General features: G+C 38.2%; 1 protein-coding gene across 2 annotated transcripts in view; it reads right to left on the minus strand.

The window, feature by feature from the left end:
- LOC114656516 (CD9 antigen-like) overlaps nucleotides 1-22,545 on the minus strand; it is a 240,130-nt gene that overhangs the window by 141,916 nt on the left and 75,669 nt on the right. The window contains exons 1-2 of one of the 2 annotated variants that reach the window (XM_028808168.2): nucleotides 15,458-15,625; nucleotides 5,596-5,695 (exon numbers count right to left, since the gene is read on the minus strand). In XM_028808168.2, the coding sequence (XP_028664001.1) occupies nucleotides 5,596-5,695; nucleotides 15,458-15,523 (166 nt within the window). In that variant the 5' untranslated portion in view covers nucleotides 15,524-15,625. Of the gene's footprint in view, nucleotides 1-5,595; nucleotides 5,696-15,457; nucleotides 15,626-22,545 lie in introns of those variants that run through there. The other variant, XM_028808172.2, reaches the window with a different exon arrangement.

Raw genomic sequence — 22,545 nt, forward strand, 5'->3', positions numbered from 1 at the left:
CACACTGCAGTATAGACAGTAATGTCGAAAGGCAATACTGAAACTAACCACCTTCCAGCTGTGTTGGCACATGCAGGGAAGGGCTGAGAAGGCTTCACATAGTCCAAGGCTGGGAAATGGACGGCTTCACATAGTCCAAGGCTGGGAAATGGACACCAGTTGTACAGATTACTTAAATAGTAATTGGTTTAGGTTTATTTGTCATATATAGGTTAACACAGGGTCAACATACAATGAAATGTGTATGACGAGAAAAACAAGTCACTCAGTCTAGATCCAATAAAGCTAAAAAATAATTAAAAAACTTACAAGTTAAAAATAGACTAGCCATATAAAATAAAATATGTTTTAAAAGAAGTTATAGAGCAATATGAGTTGAATGAGCAGCAAATACAAATGACAGTTAGTGCACAGATAATATTTTATAAGTACAGATGCATATTCCATAAAGTGCAGATGCATGTTCCAGTCAGTATTCAGAGTGTGTGCAGGTACAGTTTGTATGTGAGTAGTGCAATGTAGATGTAATGCAATGTAGGTGTAATGTAAGTGTATGTAAGTGTTCAGGTGTTGCTGTTGAGGAGTCGAGTGGCCTGGTGGTAAAAACTGTTCTTAAGCCTTGTAGTCCGAGCAGCCAGACTCCTGTATCATCTGCCAGATGGTAACAAGGAGAACAGCTGGTGTGATGGATGGCTGTGGTCCTTTATGATGCTGCTTGTCTTACGCAAGCACCAAATTGGTGAGAACTGCCTTAAAAAAGTGAAAACTAAAAACCTGATAGACTTTAAACACTTGTGCACAATGTCTGACACCTGGTTGGCAGGAAAAATGCAAAGTGCGGCCATGTAGAATACCCACTGCTAAGGCTAACGGCGGCCAAAAAAAAAACAAGAAAAAGCAGAGTTGCTGGAGAAATATTAATAAAAGTAGTGAGAGAATATTTAAAGAGCATATCTCAAACAAGACCTACATGGAAAAAGAAATGTGAGAAACCAACAAATAAGAAGGAAGCCATGCAGAATAAGAGGGAAGGCATGCAGTGCCAAATTTAAGCTCTCTCAGCCAAAATAGGAGCTTTGATAAGAGTTTCCTGATATCCAGAGAAACTTGAAGGAAACACAAGGAAGACGCTACCCTTTTGTGAGGCATCTACCCTATTTAATTGATTGCTAAGCAGAGAGCTTTGTAGATGCTGAAAGTAAAGTTGTAGCTTTTACTCAGACCACAGGAAACACACTTGTGGTAGCACAGCTTGTAGAAGTTTGGGAGAAAAAGTCATTTAAGTGAGTTGTCTTGGAAAACAGATTGGATAATGTGGAACTGAGAGCTTTGATTACATGGGGATGTATATAAAAAAAGCAACATTAGGACATCTGGGCATTAAATCTATTAAAAACAGCAGCTGAAAACTTTAACAGGTAAAAACAGGATGAAAAAGCTGGCACAACCAGCTTCAACAGGATTGTTTGCTGGAACAGTCATCCATTAGAAGGAAGCATGCCAATGGTACAGCTCATTGAGGTGCCATCAAATACATTGATGGTACAGGAACAAAAACACAGTCTGAACATAACAGAAATTTGTTAGTGTGATTCAAGTTAACTTGGTCATTGACTGGCCATTAAATGCAAGGTTAAGCAGAGAACTAGACCTAAGAAAAGAAGGGAGACCTGCTTGACATACTGTAGTTGTAATCACCACATGCTTCAGCCCAAGTTCAACATGCCCTGATCCACTGCAAGCAGAAGAAAGCTGGACATTGATAGTACAAGTGACAGAAAGGGTTTTAGTGGCATGTAGAAGACTGGGTCGCTACTTTGTTTTATAGTGTCACTCCAGTTCAGTTTCAGAGTCACAACTGTTCCAGATACTGCCTGGAAGCAAAGTTTGGGTGATTGGACCAGGACAACTAAGGAAAGGAATTAATATTAGCAGGAGAAGGAGATACAAGATTACTTATGAATGACAGACAGCAACTACCCTGTTTTCTTCCCCTTTGCAGACTTGCACACAGAGCAGAATAAAGGTGACCAGGACAAAAGCAAGACAGCAGAGGAACTGAAAACAAAGACATATTTTGGAATGTCAAAAGAGGTCAACCCCGCATCTTTAGACCATAATGGTGTACACAACATATTACATTATCTTATGGAATAATTGGGACACTAGTGTGTAAAAATACTAGATACTGTACATTTAATGTTATAATCCTCAGGAGTATTTGTACACCAGTTAGTTAAATAACTGTACAGGCTAAAGTAGTAGAACATGTAAATAATAGCACATATGGAAGAACATTTCCCAATAGATTAGGGTGTCAAATAGATTGATCCAGAAAAAAAAGGAGGAGATAAATAAAGAGTCTTTTGGATGGGATAAATTCCCTGCACAGAGCAGGACGCACAGCTTTAGGATTAGCCAATACCATACAAATATGACAAATATATAAAAAAAATGTATGGGCTTTCAAATAAACAAATAAAACATGTTTAACTACAATCTGAAAGGTATATGGTAATTGATAAATAAAAAAATATGAGCAAGAGTCCGATTAGGAGAAACATGGAGGTCTTATTGCATTACAGTTCAAGAACAGGACCAATAGACAAACTTGGACCTATCCTCCGTGAAGCAGCATGTTGACTCAGCATTATAATATTTAAACTGGAAGGTTTTTATGATGGGCAAACAGCCAGTTCAATATTTTGGAGTATTGGATGAAACCCATTGCCTTTGTATGTCAAACATGCAGTAAAGTTACTGTAAATGTTTCATGGCAACAATGCACTTGATCCCTTCTGCTGATCAAGAGGATACTTTGTGCTACATGAAAGTTGTGCCACTTTGTACTGGTAAGGGCTGTTGGCTGTCTGAGCTGCACCATTTGTATATAAACAGGAAAAAAGTGACCTACTCAATCTCCAAATGTGTGAGAAATGGCCAGAAGACTTGGTTTCTGAACATAGCTTCATGCAGAGACATAAAAATTTGGAAAGTGACATTTAACAGGTGCCAATAAAGATATTTTTTAAGTAAATAGCACAGATGTATGTGTTTTAACAAATGGTCTAATGCAATGGTCAGATATATACAGATAGACAAGTAGGTAGGTCAGAAGTGACGTCATTGAGAGGCACGGTCTTCAGCTGGTCTGCAGAAGGACAAAAGGAGAAAGTATCAGATGACTGTGCTAACCCCTGGTCAGAGTGAGAAACGCCACCATTTGAGCCCATAAATCATTTCCCATGCGCACGTGTATGACAATATTTATAAAATTTAACAGGACTGGCTAAAATCGAAACTGGCTATGTACAATTAGCAGAACTTTAACTACGTATACCTTTAATTTGATTGATTCAACTAGGGGGAGGATTACTTTTCTATCAGTTGGTTTTGGATAACTTTGTTCATTAAATACATTATATTATAAAGGGATATTTCTTCCCCAAGTTCCCTTTTATTTAATATTATATTATTTGAGATGTTAAAAATTTCCAGTAACAGAAGAACTTAACAAGGACTCATGTTTTCCACTGCACTGTATAGAAAAACACAAACCATAAAAAAACATCTGTAATAACTACTATTGTATCTCTTGAGCCTCTCACCATCCTTTGACATTTACAGTGTTTCACTTTATTTTTTGCTTGAAAATTTAAACTTTTAAAATTTCTGATCTTTATTCTAGTATTGACATACAAGTACTGTATTTCAGCATTTGCAATTTATCTCCTTTTATTCCAGCAACTGGTGTCTGTGTGTCTGATATTGAGACTACAGGAACCAAACAAAGACTAAACAGCATATCCTATGAACTAAACATTCTTACAGAGGTAAATTAATTAACTTGTACACTTCACTGTAGGGCATCTAGCATATTCTTCCTTTCCCCATATTTCTCTGCTTTATGCACAGGAGGTACTGTGTATGGTCTGAACAGTGCTTTGGATATTGTGCTGTGGGGATGTTGGCAATTTATTCCTTTGTTTCAGCCAAATTAAATGTACTGTTTTAACACTAGAATTCCTGAAGCCTACAAAAAGACTTGCAATCCTGGGCCATGTTAAATTCCTTCTCACTTCGACACATTTACAAAACAAAAGATGCTGATGGAGATCAGCACAAGCAGCCTGCTATCCCATTGGGTTATTTGGGGAAACACAATAAATGTTGAACAGATACCTAAAATACAAAAACTTTTTTCAGTCGTTACTACTATAATATGAAAAAAGTTTCTATTTTTGGTATTTGTCCAACATTATTTCATTTCTCGCATTTTCTGTCATCCTACATTGACAGATCGTTGTAGACAAGTAACACACATGAAATGCATGTGTTCCAAATATATTATTTAACCCTATACAACTCCAGGCACCTCACACACAGATAAACAAGACTTGAGCTGGGAGAACGTTTTGCCCGAGTTGAACTCCAGTGTTTGGGGAGGAAGAATGCAGACTACTTGCTATTTGTGCTGACCAACAATAACACATTTACAAAACAAAAAAAAAAAAAAAAAAAAAAAAAGACACCAATGGAGAGGCAAGAAGGAATTTAAGGTGGCCTGGGTTTACGAGTTTTTTCGTAGGCTTCAGGGATTCTGGCATTAAGTACCCTTCTGCAGCTCACTTTTCGTAATTATGGCCAAACTATATGGCTTGCAAACTAGTTTTCCCATTTTAAAAAAATAAGCACCAAAATTACTTTTTGGGGAAAATAAATATGTCTACTTGCCATTGCTTGGCAACAGAAATTACAAACCCACAGTCTACAACTTTTCCATCCTTTTCTTCATTTTCATCTTATCTATATCAATTAACTAACCTTTAAGTGAGCCATAAGTAACTAATTTTACACTTAAGGTTTTATACATTTTTCAGTTTAAAATTCATTCTTACTCAATATTAATGCTTTAGTTAAGATCCACATTTGATGTTTGCCAAGAGTTGGTGTAGCTGCTAGTAAGTGAGGCAGGATCAAGCACGGGTCAAACCTTACTTCGCCTTCAGTACATTCTAAATATATGGCACTGCACGTTCAATAGAGCTTGTTGCGTTACATACTATTAGGCATGTTAAGGCATGGTTTAAAACTGTGTGCCCTCCATGCCTTATTCACGGCAAGGCAGATCACTAACTGAGACTGGTCTATATAGTCAAAGAGACAAGAAATAGTTAAAAAATATCAATTCAATTGAGGTTGTGGGGGTTATAAGAACCTCCTATAGACTATGCACTAATATATAGGCAAACATTTAATATTACTTAAATAACTAGCAAATGTCTCTTACAGTAGGTCTGGTAATTTAGTTTCTGTTAATTAAGTTTGCTGATCATATCAGTATTGTACCTATGTATCTCACAACATCCATTTTCATTGAATAACTTCTTCCAGCACAAGAGAAAGCCAATCTGATTTAAGGGGCAGATTAGAAGCACAAAGAAAGAAAAGGCCTGGAAAGGAATGGTGGTTTTATGGTTGAGAGCACAGAACTGCTAATTTGAGCCTTAAATCTGTGGTCCTTTTAACCATACCAGTGCAACACATTGGTATATGGTAATTCAAAGACATATTCTGCCAATAAAAGAGCCTTACCAGTATAAAATGAAGAATTAGTGTCTGCTTCAAAGATTCCCTTTGTCCTTGAGTCAAAACGAAGCCATAATCCAATGGCTAACACAGCTGTTCCTGCAAGCTAAAACAGAAAGATAGACAAGTTAACAGAAACATTTATTGACTTAAGGTACCAAAAAACAAAAATAATTTCTGTCTTGTATATAAAATGTTAAGCATTATAATTTAACAACTTCTGTAAAATGATTTTAAAATGCTAGAGATGCTCTGTCAAAGCGTAAGTGCCTTGTTCACGCACGTTCAAGATAAAATAAACTACAAATGAAATATAAACTACACATTCAAGAAACCGTGCAAACTGTCAGCAAAAAATGATTAAAATGCACCTCAAAAACACTATCCCTAATATTTGAGATAAGGACAAGTTACAGTAAATCAAGTGCCAATACCCTCTATCACCACTAACCGTAAACAGATAGATATTTTACAAATTCTTTCTGGCATAGTTTTTAGCCCCACATGACCCTGCTCAGGATTAAACGGGCTTAAAAAAAGCTTTAAAGAATGCTTGCATATTGTAATCTTTTTAGTTAGCCAATAAAAAGTGTCATTTTGCTGGACTTCTCATTGCACCCATAATGGCTAACATAGTACAACACCCTAGTACTACATTAAATAAGTATTTGTAGTTATTCTTCTCTAGATGTAGAAGTGATGCTTGACATTGTTATTTGAATGGAACTTTACATGGAATGAAACCAAAAACTTTGATTCAAGCAAAATCATGTACTGCATAATACTCTGCTTCACCATATTGAGCCACACACAAATTTTATATAATAAAAATTATATATACTGTATTATAAGGTTTCCAAACTCTTTTGGGGCTCCCTCGAACAGGAAGACAAGCCCAAGAGCGTCCTGAACCGCAATCACCACGTCTGTGAAAGAGAGCATATCGGTCGCTGGGGCAACTGCAGGCTCCCAACGCTGTAGAAGCTCGGCGCAAAAACAAATCCTAAAAGATCACACTTGCGCTAGTTTACCTACAGCATGTTTGTTACATTACATATATAATACTGGAACTCAACAGTCTCTTTCTCCAGTCATCTGACCATGTGTCATGTAGTTGGCTTTATGTTAGCTAAACCCTGTAAATTAGTTCATTTCCAGATGTCCCTGAAACACCCCTCTGTTATATGGTCCTTCTAGCCGGAAGCTAAACAGACTGACCGAGAGCAAAATGGGCAAGGTAGTGTGTATGGAGGAGCTTAACCTCATCAAAAAGAGCAACAGTGCTGACATCCCCGCTACCCCATGCAAACATGCATGCATCCAATCAAACTGTTTCTTCTGACCCCAGCTCACACACTGTGGACAACCCATCTGTGGGCGCCACGACAGCCTTTCAGCGAACAGGCTCAGTCGGCATGTGCAGTAAGCTCGTACTATGCAGCCAAGGCCACCAAGAGATGACAATTCCATCTTACCTTTCAGATTATGATGTGGGATACTGCCCTTCCAGAGGTAAAGTGCCCTTCATCAGATGCTCCAAGGAAAAGAAATGTAGCAAACAGATAAGTGCCGTTGTAACTGATCGGTTAAATCGGATCACAGCAGCAATATATCCAGTGTGCGTACAGCTTTAAGTCAAGTATCCGTTTCTCACAGTCAGCAACAGTAAGTGAGGAAAGGAAATGTGCTGAACTGGAGGAGATTAAGAGACAGATAGAGGAGGACGAGCGAACCGACGAGTTATGCAGCCAGCATTATAACCAAGCACGTGAAGTTCTTCACCAAGGCCAGAGCATAATGCAAAGGCTTTCTAGGCAGTGGTATCTTAAACAAGCCTCCTGCAAGTCCCTTTCAGCTTGAATAACATAGGCCTTTCTTAAACAGAATGAGGATGAAGTATGCTCATCTTTGCATGCTTGTTAGTCTACTGACTTTTCTCTAGGAGTAAATGTGGACTCTCAAGTAGCAGTATGTTATCCTGCAGACCCTGAACATTGTAATACAGGTGGAATAATTACCAATCCAGAAGTGACACCTCCTAATATTCCCTCAAAGGATGCAGGTGTAAAACTGCAGGGTGATGGCATATCAAAGATTCCTACTGCCACTAACCAAAGTTTATTCAGCGAATGACATACACTGCACCTAAAGACAGTAAGGATTTAAACTACTATATGCCCTTAAGTGACAAGGTGCAGCAGCAGCCTCCGAATGGAGCAACATCAGCTTTGAACCCGAATGCACCCTCTTATGGGGCGGCTTACTTCCCAGATGTCAAACTAAATAGACCTGATTTGGACAGTAAAACCTTATTTTCAACAGCCAAATTTGCAGCAGAACACCACATCTTCACTATTTCCTCATCCAGTGCACACAGCACCAAGTACAAAATCTGTGCATTTTCCTGCAGCAAATTTGATGGATTTATTAATTGCTTCATTATGTGGCATTCCAAAGCCAACCCTGCGTTACTTTGAGTGGTGTAAGGAAAGTGACTTTGCTCTTCTTATGATGACACTTGACAGTCTTATTGATAACCATGCACACCTTACTGAACAGTATACTGTAAGTATCAAGTGTTACTTTGACAGTTTAAATTACCAAGTGCATGCAAATCAGCTAAAGTATGTATGCATGACACATACCTATAACACAACAGCATTAAGAGCTTTAAAAGGATATTATGGACAGCCTCGTCAACTTGTCCAGAGTGAAATTGGAATGCTAATGGATACATCTCCTATTAAAACAGGAGATGCAGAGGCATTTGATGAATTTGCTCTATCAGTCCACTCACTTGTTGGAATGTTGAAAATGCTTGAAGACGACAATGGGTATGAACTGAAATGTGGCTCACATGTCGATTGCCTTCTGTGCAAACTACCTCCTAGCTTTCAAGATGGATTTGTTGAGTACTGCATAACATAAGGTATAATGACCAGAAATGCTGACACAACTTATTCTCTGAAGGACCTCTCCATCTGGTAACAGACCAAATCATGAGCGAAACAAATCTCAGAGTGAGCTGTTCTTTACCAAGGTGAGGTCATGAAGTCAGAGAAAAGAACACCGCCCTCTTACTTCAAGAAGAATGAAAACCCTACTTCAGTGCATTATTGTGCTGAAGCAGGACCGGCTAAAACAGCAACATACCCTACAAAGATGAAAGGCAAATGAAAGACTATGCCCTAATGCCCATACTGTGATTGCAAAGAACATTACCTAAATAGCTGTGCAGAATTTAAGAAGTTAAGTACTGACCAGGTTATAAAATGGATTAAAAGACAATTGTAACAATCGCCCGATACGGGAACACGATTACTAAACTTCACTACCTGAGAGGGAAGTGGACGATATTTGAAGGATAAAATAGCATTAACATATTCAGTCCTCAACCTCTCTTGTCCCTATGCGCGCCCTTAAATAACTGCCAAAAAATCAGAAGAAAGTAAGACTGGTAAATATACTGAAATCCACCGATTACATGAGCCTGAGTGCTCATTTGTGAACCCCTTTCCCCAGACACCCTCCCCATTGGCCAAATCTTAACCCCCGGTTTGACACAGACATAAAGAGAAATAAAAAAACTAATCTCAGAGAAAACAAAAAGAAAGATTTAATGTAGTCCATAAACCGGGCAAAGAAATCTGCAGTATAGTTCCTACTGTAGGATGGAGTGAGGAAACCAAAAACAGTCCTCTGGCAAAAACGGCTTCCCAGCTGGCTATCCCGAAGAAACTCAATCACGAGTCCGACTCGCCAAATGGGAGCACCCGGAGAACACCAGCCCCTTGCCTCTTCTCGGGGTTTCGTCACAAAGATTCAACTTCGGGGTGGCCACCCACAAATAGCAGATGTCCTTGGGTGAAGTCTGATCCCGACGATTCTTAAAGCACAGATAGTAGCCTCCTTGCCTTCTACCTTTTCCTTTTTTTCCCTTCTCTCCTCAATCCACCATTCTCCTTAAAAAGAAAAGTTCCCTGCTTGGTTGTTATAGAAACATGACGCTGGCAAATGGTAGCTGGAATATTTACTGGGCGGGATCCTCCCAGCACTTGGTCGTCCACAAACGTGCCTGAAGGGCTACTCAGACACCCTCCCAGCCACATTATAAGGTGACGGACAGTCCAGAAAGCCAACCCGCCTGACAAGTTATGTAGTCTTGCTACACAATGACCGCTGTTGGAAATGTGCATGTTCACATAAGCCTGAAGTCTGTAACTTGAAGCCCTGCAGCTCTTGCACCTGACCATGCTACATGAAAGAGTTACTAACTAGAAGCAGAGTGTTCTAATGACACTTGTTGAGCCAGAAATTATATATCTTCAACAGCAACCAAGACTACATAATGTCATGGTAAAGATTGTAAAGGTGCTACTCCACAATGCTGGACGATGCATTAAGGCTTTTGCTATACTTGACGTTTCTTCAGAGAGAACAATTATTTTGCCTTCATCTATATGGAATATTAGCAGAGCGCCATTATAAACATAAGATCACAAGGCATTCACTGCAATCTGTCTGGGGATGTCAGAGTATTCCTACCACATTTCCTAGCTTCAGAAGCGTTTCCACCACCTACAGAGCCTTCCATTGCCAGAAATCAATAAGGTCCACCCCATGATTCTCAATAGTTCAAACTTTCCCAATCCGATTGTGCTAAGCCACCCAGTGATACAGGGACCACGAGGCACACCATTAGCCATACATACTAATTTAGGCTGGACTTTACAACGTCCCACAGGTCTGCAGAAGCTGCAAGTAAATGACCACGCATGCATGCTGGCATCCATTAGTGCACCAGTATCTGAGCTTATAAGTAGAGTGCCAATGTCAGATGGACACAATTCCCTACATGAATGAGAGACATGCCACTCAAACAAAATTTGACATACAAGCTACTGTATAAAGCTTCTACAAGCAAAACCCACAAAAGTGAGTAGTGAAGAAGTGCAACACTATGCCCATTTTAAAGACACAAAAGAGGCGGTATCACTCAGCCAATGAATCACTGAACATCATCTTCATAGGAACCCAGAACTAGCTAATGTTTACAACCAGCAAATCCAGCAGCTGGTATCATTGATTCTGTGCATGCAAGAGTTCTAATTCAGGCAGAAATCAAAGCCATAAAGTTTCCTATGGCCTCTCCTACACCTGAAACATTGTCCATGTCATTATCTTTATATCAGACCATTCACAAAATAGATTCACAACCACAGACTGAAGCTTTGGACCAAATGCAGGTATCGCTGTCCTTAAGCTCTGATCAGCTATCAACAGCTTCACCACTTCCTGCTGCATTACAGGAAAAAGTGTTCGAGGCTGTTCCCAACAAACTATTCCATAGTAGTGGAATTAATGTCCACATTTCCGCCCCATTCAAGTCAATGCAGATGGTGTTCAAAATTAACGCCCCTGTGACCCCAGCCTGTGAGACAGAAGCACTGAAACAGTCTATTCGCTACCAAAGCAGTTACAACCAGAGTTTTTCCAGCCAGGCGGATCAGCAGGTGGAATATCCAGAACTATAGCAGAAAAAGCTGCAGTCAGTAATCAACACTTTCCACACCCAGGATCAATCTATCCCAGTGGCAGGCAGACATCAGCAGCTAATTCTACATATTAGTCAAGTGTACCTATGCAGTGATTCCATGACTGTATTTAACTGACCAATTGGGAAAGTCACTTAAACCTTTGAAAGAGTCTTAAGTTTGCATAGCCTGTCTTCAGATTAATGACCTTTGTTATAAACAAAGTGTTAAGATTGATACGGCTTCCTGACTTAACAGATAATGCCAAAGACTGTAAAGAGTAGTTTAAATTTTCTTCTTTGTTTTCAAATTTGTTGCACAAATTTGGGGGCAGCTGTGTAAGAAAGTTTAATAAGGTCACGCCCTCGCCCAGTAGTGGTTGTCTGTTCGCGAGAGACATACTCTCCGCCATATTGGTTTACCTACAGCATATGTTTGTTTATTGATTTCAGTTGTGTTACTTTAAATATATAATTCTGGAATTCAACAGTCTCTGCTTCCATTCATCTAACAATTACTCCTGCACTTGGCTAAACCCTGCAAATTAGCACATTTCCAGAGGACCCTAAAACACCCCTCTTTTACAATAATATTGAAACACTGGCTGTAGGTCTCCCTAGGAAGATAACTTGCATCATGTTAATTAATGTTTATATTCTTTCCTCTGCAAATGTAGATTCAACACCAGAAATGATTCACCGGTTACGAAGACTTTAATGATGAATTATTCTGATCATAATATGTGGTAACAAACTGTGACTTTGGAAGGAACAATGACAAACCTGACAATGACAAACCATCAATATGTGCAATGTTTCACTTGTGGACACAACAAACTGAATCTGCCTTATTTAAATGTTAAGGTACAGTACCTTTAAATACACAGTATATTCATTCACACTACAAAGAAAATCAGCAGAGCTCTGGCTTTTCTCACAGTGGGCCATTCCTTGTATTTCTCCTGAGGGACACATCCAAAGGGAACCTACCTACATGCCAAAAATCAACTGAAAATGCTATTCACTATATGTTACACAAATGTTTATAATTTCCATGTGACAAACAAAATAAAATTTGAAATTTTGAAAATTTGGATAAAAGTAGGAAAAGATGCAGAGGATATAGTAGTCAGGTCTGTCCTGCCCCTCCAGTCCTCATCAGAATAAGCAAAGTGAAAAGTGAAGTAATGGCTTTGAGAAAACAACAGATGTTATGGAAGGCAATTCTTCCATTGGCAAAATCCGATTAATTAATAGCATTAATGGTGCAAGTAATGTAGATCTTTTGATAATATTGAAATAATTTAAATTTAATAAAATTATAATATCTACATTATCATAACTACGATACAGCCATTTGACAATATATGAGAAGAAAACATATTCTAGTCAACAGCGTTCTTGAATAAAATATATGGATTTCTCGTCTGGCTTGTATCTTATCTTCACTTTATTGGAGACTGCAAGTAACAAACTGGCTGAAGGTCCCTACTATAGCAGTAAAAAATAGTTCAGACACATAATGCCTGCTTTCTTTATTTTGTTTTGTTGGAAAAGAAATACTTAAACATTTCACTGAACCTTGAGAACACCTTTTCTCTAGTTTAAATCCCCTCCCTTCCTCCAAAGCTGTTTCAACTACATCACTTCTTCACTTCTAAGATTACTGATGTTCAAATATAGTTCAAGACTCTTCTGACTAGGGGAGTCACCTGAACCAACCATTAAGTTTAGAATATTTAACAATAAAAAATATGCATTAAATCAAATGTTTTAAAAAATGTGGTTTAGAAATCTGCACATTCCTGTATTACTGGAAACGTTCAAAAAGAAAACACCATTTTAATAATAAAATTGGTAAACTTGAATTAAAGCTTGGCAATATATCAAATTTTCAATACAACATGATATCATAATATTGCAATTCTCAGCACTTTTATTTAGTTTCTGGTATGAACACAAAACAGAATGCTTAAAAGGAAAGAAAAACTTCTGACTTGGTAGTCACAGTTACAGTACAGGCAATTTGCAGACATATTACTATTGGTATAAAGGAGCTCCGGCAGGATTTCTTGAATAATTTGTTTGCTAAAAGTACTCAATGTTAATATGCCAGAGGCCATGCAGCACTGTCTTCATTGTTTCCGTTGCCACAACCTCCATCTCTTGAAGTGATGTTACCAGCCCAGGACACCACAGCATAGAAAATTGCAAGTACAGTATGAAAGATGTCACTACTCACATTAAAAGGACAGTAGTCTCCTAAGGAAAACGAGTCTGCTCGGCTTTTTCTTATATAATTCCTCTGTCAATGATGTGGACTCTCAAGTACGTGTAGCAATGCACCTCATAAGTATGGGGTAAACTGCATTACCTGCCAGTTTAATTTTAATTTTGCGTTTGTATATTTATCAGTTGATTTAACATACAATACCATTTTCCAAGTCTGCTAATCCTGACAAGGGTCGCTGGGGACTGGAGCCTATAGCAGGTGAACTGAGCTTTCTAATTACGATAATGGATATTTAACGTATATTTATTTGAAATTAACATTTATAAATACATTGTCCTGGAGATCTTTGAATCTGTTAATTTGTTACTGGAGGACATCAGATATACAATGCATATTCCTATGTGAGCAGAAGTTGGTAGCAGGATAATAAAATATCAGTTAATGAAATAAAAAATTTATGTGATCTTTAATGGCAAATTTTAATAGGGACATGTTACTTCTCTGTTCATTGGAACTGAAAGTGGAAATAAAGTTTTGGGTTCTTGAAACAGAATCCTGTCCACTAAATTTCTCCATGCTCCTAGGAATTTCAAGCACCCCCTTAAATATGGAAACTCAAAAACAAGTAGAGAACACACACACACACACAAAAAGAAAAACATCTGAGATGTTTTATTGAGGCACAGCTATTTATGAAATTGTTAAATTTTGAAAAGAAAAACTATTTACTAATATTTCATTACTACTGTGAGAAAATATACCAGGTTTTGGAATCTGTATAGAATGCATGTATAATCACGCCTATATAGTGCTGGTCGCTAATCTTTCAGGCATTTGGAGAAGATTACAAATACTAAACAATGCATTTTGGGTCAAAATAATCACAATATCAATTTAAGTCCATATTGCCCATCTGTAACTTTCAAGCAATTTTAATAATGGCTTTTTGCCAGTGCTGAAAAAAAATTAGTAAAACCGTTGAGAACAGCACTCAAATACTTTATTTTGCTTCCTGCTACTAGAGCAGCAAAGTTCTCTGTTGATATCACAGCATACTCCCTTTGTTTTTAAAGATCATCTAAACTTCTTCTTGAAAGATTTCAGTTTTGGGGAATGATGGTATAGTTTCTGGGCGGACATTTCTATCTCAGCAACAGCACTAGTCACTTTATTGTAGGTGTTTTCAGCTTTCAGTTTTTCATTCTATTTGTTCAAGTTCATCAGTTTTTAATTCTATTTGTTCAAGTTCCACATCTCAGCACAAACCATCTCTGAAATTGTATCCCTCGAAGGTCTACCTATATTTTCAATTGATTGATTACTAGATTTCATCAAGCCTTTGCAAGAAATGTAGTGCTAATTTCCTTGTGCTTACATTTAAAAAAGCATAAAATTAACTTTTTTTCTGTAAATAACTCAAAGCCATATTCTAAATAAGAATAAGGATGAAGATGTGAAGTATCTACTAATCATTACAATACATATATTCAGTTATTTCCTTTTTAACAGCTCATGGTGCTCCAGTTTATGTAAACAAGGTTAGCAGTAGCATTACTTTCTAAATACATGGGAAGCAACAATACAAACAATACATGGCCCATAAGTGCCCATATTTTAAAAACAATATATATCAGAAATTGTTCACATTCCACTACTATACATTATATTGCAAATTTAAGAATGCTCTGAAAGAGATAAAAACAGCATTTAAAACAAATACTACCATCAAGCAGTCCTGTTTTGAATGATCTAACTCTAAAAACTGTGCATGATTAAAGAAAGCATTTTTCTTTAAGAACAAAATGTAGTTTAATAGCCTCAATAAAACACTACTCAGTTGAATATGCAAATAGATGTTTCCGCTTTCTTAAAATGAAACCAATCTAATCTCCATGTCAAAACATGCATGAAATTCTTTAAGAAATAATCAAAGTTATTTGATATTAGGCTTTATGACGAATACTACTGAGTAAAGGAAACACTTAAAATGAGCCATATGGCAAAACATAATTACCACAAAGACAAAGTTCTGTGTACAGAACATGCAAATTAACACAACTAAAACTGAAAATGTTATAAAGAAGAACACACAAAAAACTTACCCAGAAAATTAAATTGAAAGCAAAGAGCAAGTATTTCACACAGTTTATGCCCCCTTTAGCTGCCATTTTTCATGTATAGTTTAACAAAAAAAAAAGTTTTTTTTTTTCTTTTTTTGGGAGAATGCTTCCTACTCACTCTCACAGACCTGTACTTCCAGTATAGTGCATTACGTAAATAAAAGGAGTGGCATAACAGACACTTTTTTTGTAACTTTAAGGCGTGTCTAACACTGAATGGACTTTGTAATGTACTACAGGCTAAAGTAAAAGTATGTGTACACTAACTTCTTTATATAGCAAAAATTATAGGTAGATGATAATGATTAAGTGAAGTAAATATTGAGGTATACCAATTTTATTTTTATATAATTACAATTGAAAAATGACAGATTTTTTTGTTTTCTAGTGAAACCCAGTTTAGCCAAATGTTACATTTTCAACAGGAGTCAGTTATAACTGCAAATCTACAGCTTCAAGCACTAAGCAAATATGTAAAGTTACGTTATCAAGTCTGGAACAATGCAACTCCCAATCAGAGCCTTTATGGATGATCTCACAGTAACTATAACAATCAATCAGTGCTGGGAGTCAGGTGGAAAACCTGCAAAAACTAGAAGCTCACGACTTGGGCATGTATGAGTTTCAAGCCATCCAAGTCATGGTCCTTGGTGATCAAAAATGGCGCCTAGAAATGAAGCCTAGAAAAGGTCACAGATAAGTTCAGTTGTAGAATAGTTGGAGAGCATATACCATCCATCAGAGAAAGACCGGTGAAGAAGCCTAGAAAAGGTCTTCAATTTCAGTCTGAAAGATGCAGATTCTATAAGCGCTCCCTGTACTCACCTTGAGGGCTAATTTACAGCTGTTGACAGGTCAAGTTTCTCTGGAAAATCCAAGGCCTCATGTAGTGGAGGAGGAAAGGGTCAACAGGACAGTGAATTACAGTAGGTGACTATGAAACAACAAGTTGCTTGGATGAGGTGCGAGCAGGCTTTACAGCAGAGAGTCATCTAGAAGGAAATCTGGCAAAGGAAATTCCAAAGGATAAAGTTTTTAATCCAGGGCAATTATGATGCTCTCCCAAGTCTTTCCAACTTGTTCCCATCAGGGCACACTGTGGCTGAAACACTGGCATGTCCTCCATTATAAGGGGGTCCTTTTTTTTGTTTTTTTCATTGGTTCCAGAAGTCAAACAGTTGTTTTAGGGGTTTTTGAAGATCCCAATTATGATTATGATGTTTATTTTTGTAAATTCCAACCATGTAAGAAGTTATCTAATTTTATGGATCATTTTGCATTGCATATTATTGCCTGTATGTTTTGCTCTCATCACTAAGATCACTTTTAATACACTGCTAGGGGCGTGTCCTTGGAGGTCACAATCTTTGAGTAAAGATGTGCTGGGATTTAAGGTCATCTAAAAAAATTATTTTCTTACCCGAGTTGTGGGTATAAAATCCCTGTTAGTATCGCCCTTTCTGAAAGTCTTCAGAATTTCTACCTGGTTATTACCATATTTTTGCTTTTTTTTTCTATGACTTTTGTCTCTCATATTGTTGCCGATGCTCGTATCTTTAGCAGAATGTAAAAACAGGTAATCAGATGCTGCATTTATTTTTTAATCAATTAATTTAATTTGTGGTCAATATCACATAGTACAGCTCTTGTATTCCTCAGTTCATTGCCCACATCTTTTACAGTATCCACTGTTGCATTTTGTGACTCCAGAACAGTCTGTCAGCACACAGCCAGATTGCCTCCCAGAGGTTTCCAAGGCAGAGGTGTGTGTGCAGCCAGTGCCCAAAGATGTACTCAGCACAGCAGTGTCATCACCACCTGACCATTGCATGAGGGTCAGATTTTGTAATATTGTCTGAAACAGAATAAACATACAGTGGGCTGTGACTTGCCTTTTTATGCTGACTGTGATATCTGACCAGTTTTTTTCCCCATTCAGGCACTATGCGACTTCCTGAACTTGAACTTTTGGGTGTCTCTGCCACACTTTTATTTATTTCTTATACCACTGCATAAGCCAACAAATAGTAAGTTTTTCCTTGCTTTCACTTCGCATTTGCTGAAATTCTTTTTTGCCACATGCCTTTTCCATTGTTTTTTAACCAAACACTGAATGGAAGGTGATATTTATATTGATTTTCATATTAAAATATGTGAAATTGTGGGGGGAGTTGTGGTGGGGATATAGGCTCATGCACGTGCTTTAAATTTGACAATCAATGGGATTTGTAAAGGGGAAGTGCGTAGAACTTGGTTTACGCACAGAATTATGCATCTGGATTTTTTGTTGCGTATGCACATTTCTGTTTTTGTCCATACACCATGTTTTAGTGTGAATTCTATGCACGGCATTATACATGAGGCCCCTGGTCATTTTCCAAATATAGTCGGTTCATGTAATAAGAATGTAAGTTTAATGTCACTGTGCTCTGTACAAGAAATTATTTTATAAATCCATTCACATGTACAGGCCAGGCCAAAAGGGGATCTCAGCATTTAGAAGTGCTTAGCCAAGCATAAGACAAGATGGACAGAGACAGCTTGAGGAATGTGTACTCAGCCTAAAGACAGGTGTATGCTATTTTGTCCTCTGTTGGAAGTGAGCACAGGATCTTCTTTCCTTGTTTGGAAAGGGACTATTTACCAACGTGGGCACCTGTACGTGGAGGAACCAGTATAAATGGCTGGACAGCAGCCAAACACTTCGAAGCCGAAGGACGGATGATGTCATCCGTCCTGAAAATCCTTTCAGCGCAGTGACGAAAGATGGCAGACTGTATAGATCAAGATCCCACCTTGATGAAGTTTGTTATGGCTTCCTCGTCTGTAATGCCACGTAAATCGTCATTAAAGAAAGCAAAGTTATTTTCTCTTATGTGATTTTTACCGCCGTATCACTATGGGAGGGATATTGCCTTTTTTACATTATATCTATATAGTTTTCGGTTACTTAAAACGCCGCAATTATAAATGAATATTCAGCTATATTGCCCCCTAAAGGATGAAAATGGCATAGTCGGCAGGATTGTGGCTACATTAATAATCGTATCATATTTATAATGGAATATATATATATATATATATATATATATATATATATATATATATATAATATATAAAATATACTTCTGATAATAACGGCATGGAAGGTCTCGGTCAGATGCTGAGTGTATTGGGATGGTCGCGTGCACAGTCATGGACTCCCGTGACCGAGTTATACTGCCTTAAAATGCCTGGCCCGAACTGGAATAGGGTATTAATTAATCCCGTCAAAGTACAAGAGGCAGTCTTGTAACATGGGCCACAGTGCATGGGGCAATAATATTAAAAAAAAAAAAAAAAAAAAAAACACAACGATAGCTGCTGGTAAATGCAGCTTCTGCTAATTACATTATGCAGGTTGGACTTAAGAGTCCAAAGCATGATTACAAAATGTGGGAATAAAATACAAAACTAAACCGGATAAAATAAATTGTAAAACAACAGTTTTAAACTTAGACAAGAGACTGGTTGTCCAGAATAAAGTGAAATGGCACCCGAGTGGACAACACAGATCAATCAGCTGCCATACGAAGTCCAAAACCTACCAGAGAAGTAAATGGCGTGTTGGGGAACACCGTTATTAAATAAATTACATCGTTAGCCATTAGAAATTGTGCTTTGTAAAAACTATGAAGAGCTGCGCGTTATTAAGAGTTGATCAAGTCAAAGTCAAAGTGAACTTTATTGTCATCTCAACCATATACAAGTATACAGATAGACAAAATTGCGAAGCTCAGAGTCCACAGTGTAACAATATGACGTGCAAATAATAACTTTAAAAATAGAATTAAAATTTAAATTAAAATTAAAACACAAACAAGACATTGCGCAAAGACAAGACAAAGAAGTAGCAGCAATATTGATGTGTAAGTAGCAGCAATGTAATATAATAAATAAATAATAAATAATAGATATAGATAATACAGAAATTATCAGTGTATGATAATAGTTGTTTAAGACATGTGTAAACAATGACAGGTCAGAATGTTTCACAGCAGAAGGATAACAAGAGTGTCAAAATACTTAAAGGTCAGTAGGAGATTTTCAGTTCTTCTCTACATGCACACTCGTCTTTGCAGGACAGTGGCTCACATGTATAAAAGTTCTGTTTATAGAGATGGTTGAGGCCGTGTGGAAGGTCCCAGGGGGCAGCCTGGTGTTATGAAGTGTAACAGCTTGGGGGTAAAAACTCTCCTGCAGCCTGGCAGATCTGGCTTTGATGCTGCAGTATCTTCTCTTGGATGGCAGAAATGTGAAAAGTCCATGTGAGGGGTGTAAGGGGTCCTGCACAATGCTGCAGGCCTTTGGGACGCTGCGTTTGTAAAATATATCCTGTAGTGAAGGGAGAGGCACCCCAATAATGTTCTCTGCTGTCTTCACTATCCTTTGCAGGTGCTTGCGGTTGGATATGTTGCAGTTGCCATACCAGACAGTGATACAGCTGGTCAGAACACTTTCAATGGTGCCTCTGTAGAACATGGTGAGGATGGAAGGGGGAAGACTTGCTCGCTTCAGTTGACTCAGAAAGTGTAGTCTCTGCTGGGCTTTCTTGTTTAGTGATGAGGTGTTATGTGTCCACGTAAGTTCCTCAGTTATGTGCACACCAAGGAACTTGGTACTCCTAACAGTCTCCACATCTAAACCGTTGATGCTGAGTTGGATGTGGGCAGGACGTGATTTTCTGAAGTCCACGATCATCTCTTTTGTCTTGTCGACATTAAGAGATAGATTGTTGTCTTCAAAACCTGCAGACAGCTGTTCCACCTCATCTCTGTATGCTGTTTCATCATCCCTGCTTATCAGTCCCAGCACCGTTGTATCATCCTCAAACTTGATGATGTGGTTGGTATTGTGCGTGGCTGTGCAGTCATGAGTTAGCAGGGTGAACAGCAGTGGACTAAGCATGCAGCCCTGCGGTGCTCCAGTGCTCAGTGTGATGATGCTGGAAGTGTTGCAGCCCATCCGAACTGACTGGCGCCTCTCTGTCAAGAAGTCCAGAATCCAAATGCAGAGGGTGGTGTTCAGGCCCAACCTGCGCAGTTTTACAGACAGCTTTTGAGGGATGATTGTGTTGAAGGCAGAGCTAAACTCTATGAATAGCATCCTGACATATGTGTCTTTTTTATCCAGATGTGTCAGGGAGAGGTGAAGGGCAGAGCATATGGCATCCTCAGTTGACCTGTTTGAGAGGTATGCAAACTGAAGAGGGTCAAGGAAGGCAGGGAGATTAGTCTTTATGTGTGACATGACTAACCTTTCGAAGCACTTCATTAGGATTGGCGTGAGTGCAACTGGTCGGTAGTCATTCAGGCATGTCACTGATGACTTCTTCGGCACTGGTATGATCATGGTCGACTTGAAGCATGCTGGGACTGACGACTGGCTCAGAGATGTGTTGAAGATGTCTGTGAGGACACCAGCCAGTTGACTGGCACATTCTTTGAGCACACGACCAGGTATGTTATCAGGTCCTGCAGCCTTGCGTGGATTGACTCTGGATAGAGTCCTCTTCACGTCATTTATGGAGAGACAGAGTGCCTGGTCAGTGGAGGCATGTATTTACCTTGTCGTCCGATGAGTCACACATCCAGCGGGTCTGGCAGTCAGTTACTTAAAGATGAACAGTGTCAATGCCTATAAGACTCCAGAAAGTCTTGATCGTGCTCACTAAAATAATTGTAGAAATCTTTAATAGCATAATAGCAACCCGATGTAATCCAAAATACATGATTCGTCCGCAGTCTATGAGCGGTGCAGCTGTTCCCATCACTTTGCCTAAAAGGTTAAAGGTTTTGGCAACCCCCATACCTATACTATACTGGTAAAGTATTATGCCATGTGCTAAAGCACACAGATATTAATGAAATTATTGAAATCATCTTATAAATATAGTTTAAATTACGAACCTACGATATAATCTAGTGTTTAAAAAGAAACTAAACGGTGTACACAAATAGCACTAAAATGTAAAAGAGCTCTAATTTAAATTGGAAAAGGAATAAATACATTTGGTTTTAACTTTGCAATGAGAAGCATGCCTCGGTTACCTTCCTGTAAGTACTGGCCATACTTTTAAGAAGGTATTAATTGGATAAATGTGGATTTAAAAATGTCTTGCTGTGTTTCTCACATGACAAAGATACATAATTATCGATATGAATAATTGGGTTAAAGTAAATAAAATGTCTCCAGTTTTGTTAAAAAGTTTATCATAACATGCAAAACATTTTTCCTTTCAAACCCTGATCAAGTTTAAAGGAAAAATGCTCTTTTTATAATAATAAAAAATGAGAATGGAGACAAGTTCTTACGATAAGCAGAATGTGCCTGATGTGCGTGAATGAAGGTTGTGTATTTTAGGATCTATAAAAGGTAAAGAGTAATGGGGGCGCAGTGGTTAGCACACTTGCCCGGTGATAGGAAGTAAAGGTTTAAGCATGTATGTTTTACTTTGTTGAGTCAGGATATTCTTTGTGACTGCGTAACTTTTTCTGGAATGCTTTCTTGTTGTGGAATTGTGCTGCGAGATTTCCCAATGGGTGGATTCACCTTGTTATCGCTGAATCGGATCGCCACGGAAGTAATTTTCCTTGAGTGTCGCAGAATCGGTTTGCCACGAAGTTTTCGTGATCTGGAGACTAGCGCCGTATGAAACTGAGGTAAGACGTACTCCCAATTTAATGAAAGTAATACCAGCTTGCGTCCTGAGAAGTTGTTTGATTGTAATGATAAGCATGTAGGTAAAGAAATAAGTTGTTTGATGGTCATCATACGTAAATAAGCATGAAGGGAAAGACGCGTTTAAGTGCGTTGAACGGTGAAAACCTTGTATAAATAAAATAAAAAGCACAACCTTGAGTGAGGTTATAGCACGTGTGATAGAGATCTCTGTGAATGAAATACAGTTGTAAGAGAACTTTATTCTGAATGAAGTGCAATTGTAAAAGAGGACGCGAGTATGAGAATATGGGATGATATTTGAAAGAATGAAGCAATTGCTAAGTGTGTAGAAATGACTGCAAAGAGTG

This window comes from Erpetoichthys calabaricus, chromosome 1 (assembly GCF_900747795.2).
Source record: "Erpetoichthys calabaricus chromosome 1, fErpCal1.3, whole genome shotgun sequence".
Classification (NCBI taxonomy): Eukaryota; Metazoa; Chordata; class Cladistia; order Polypteriformes; family Polypteridae; genus Erpetoichthys; species Erpetoichthys calabaricus.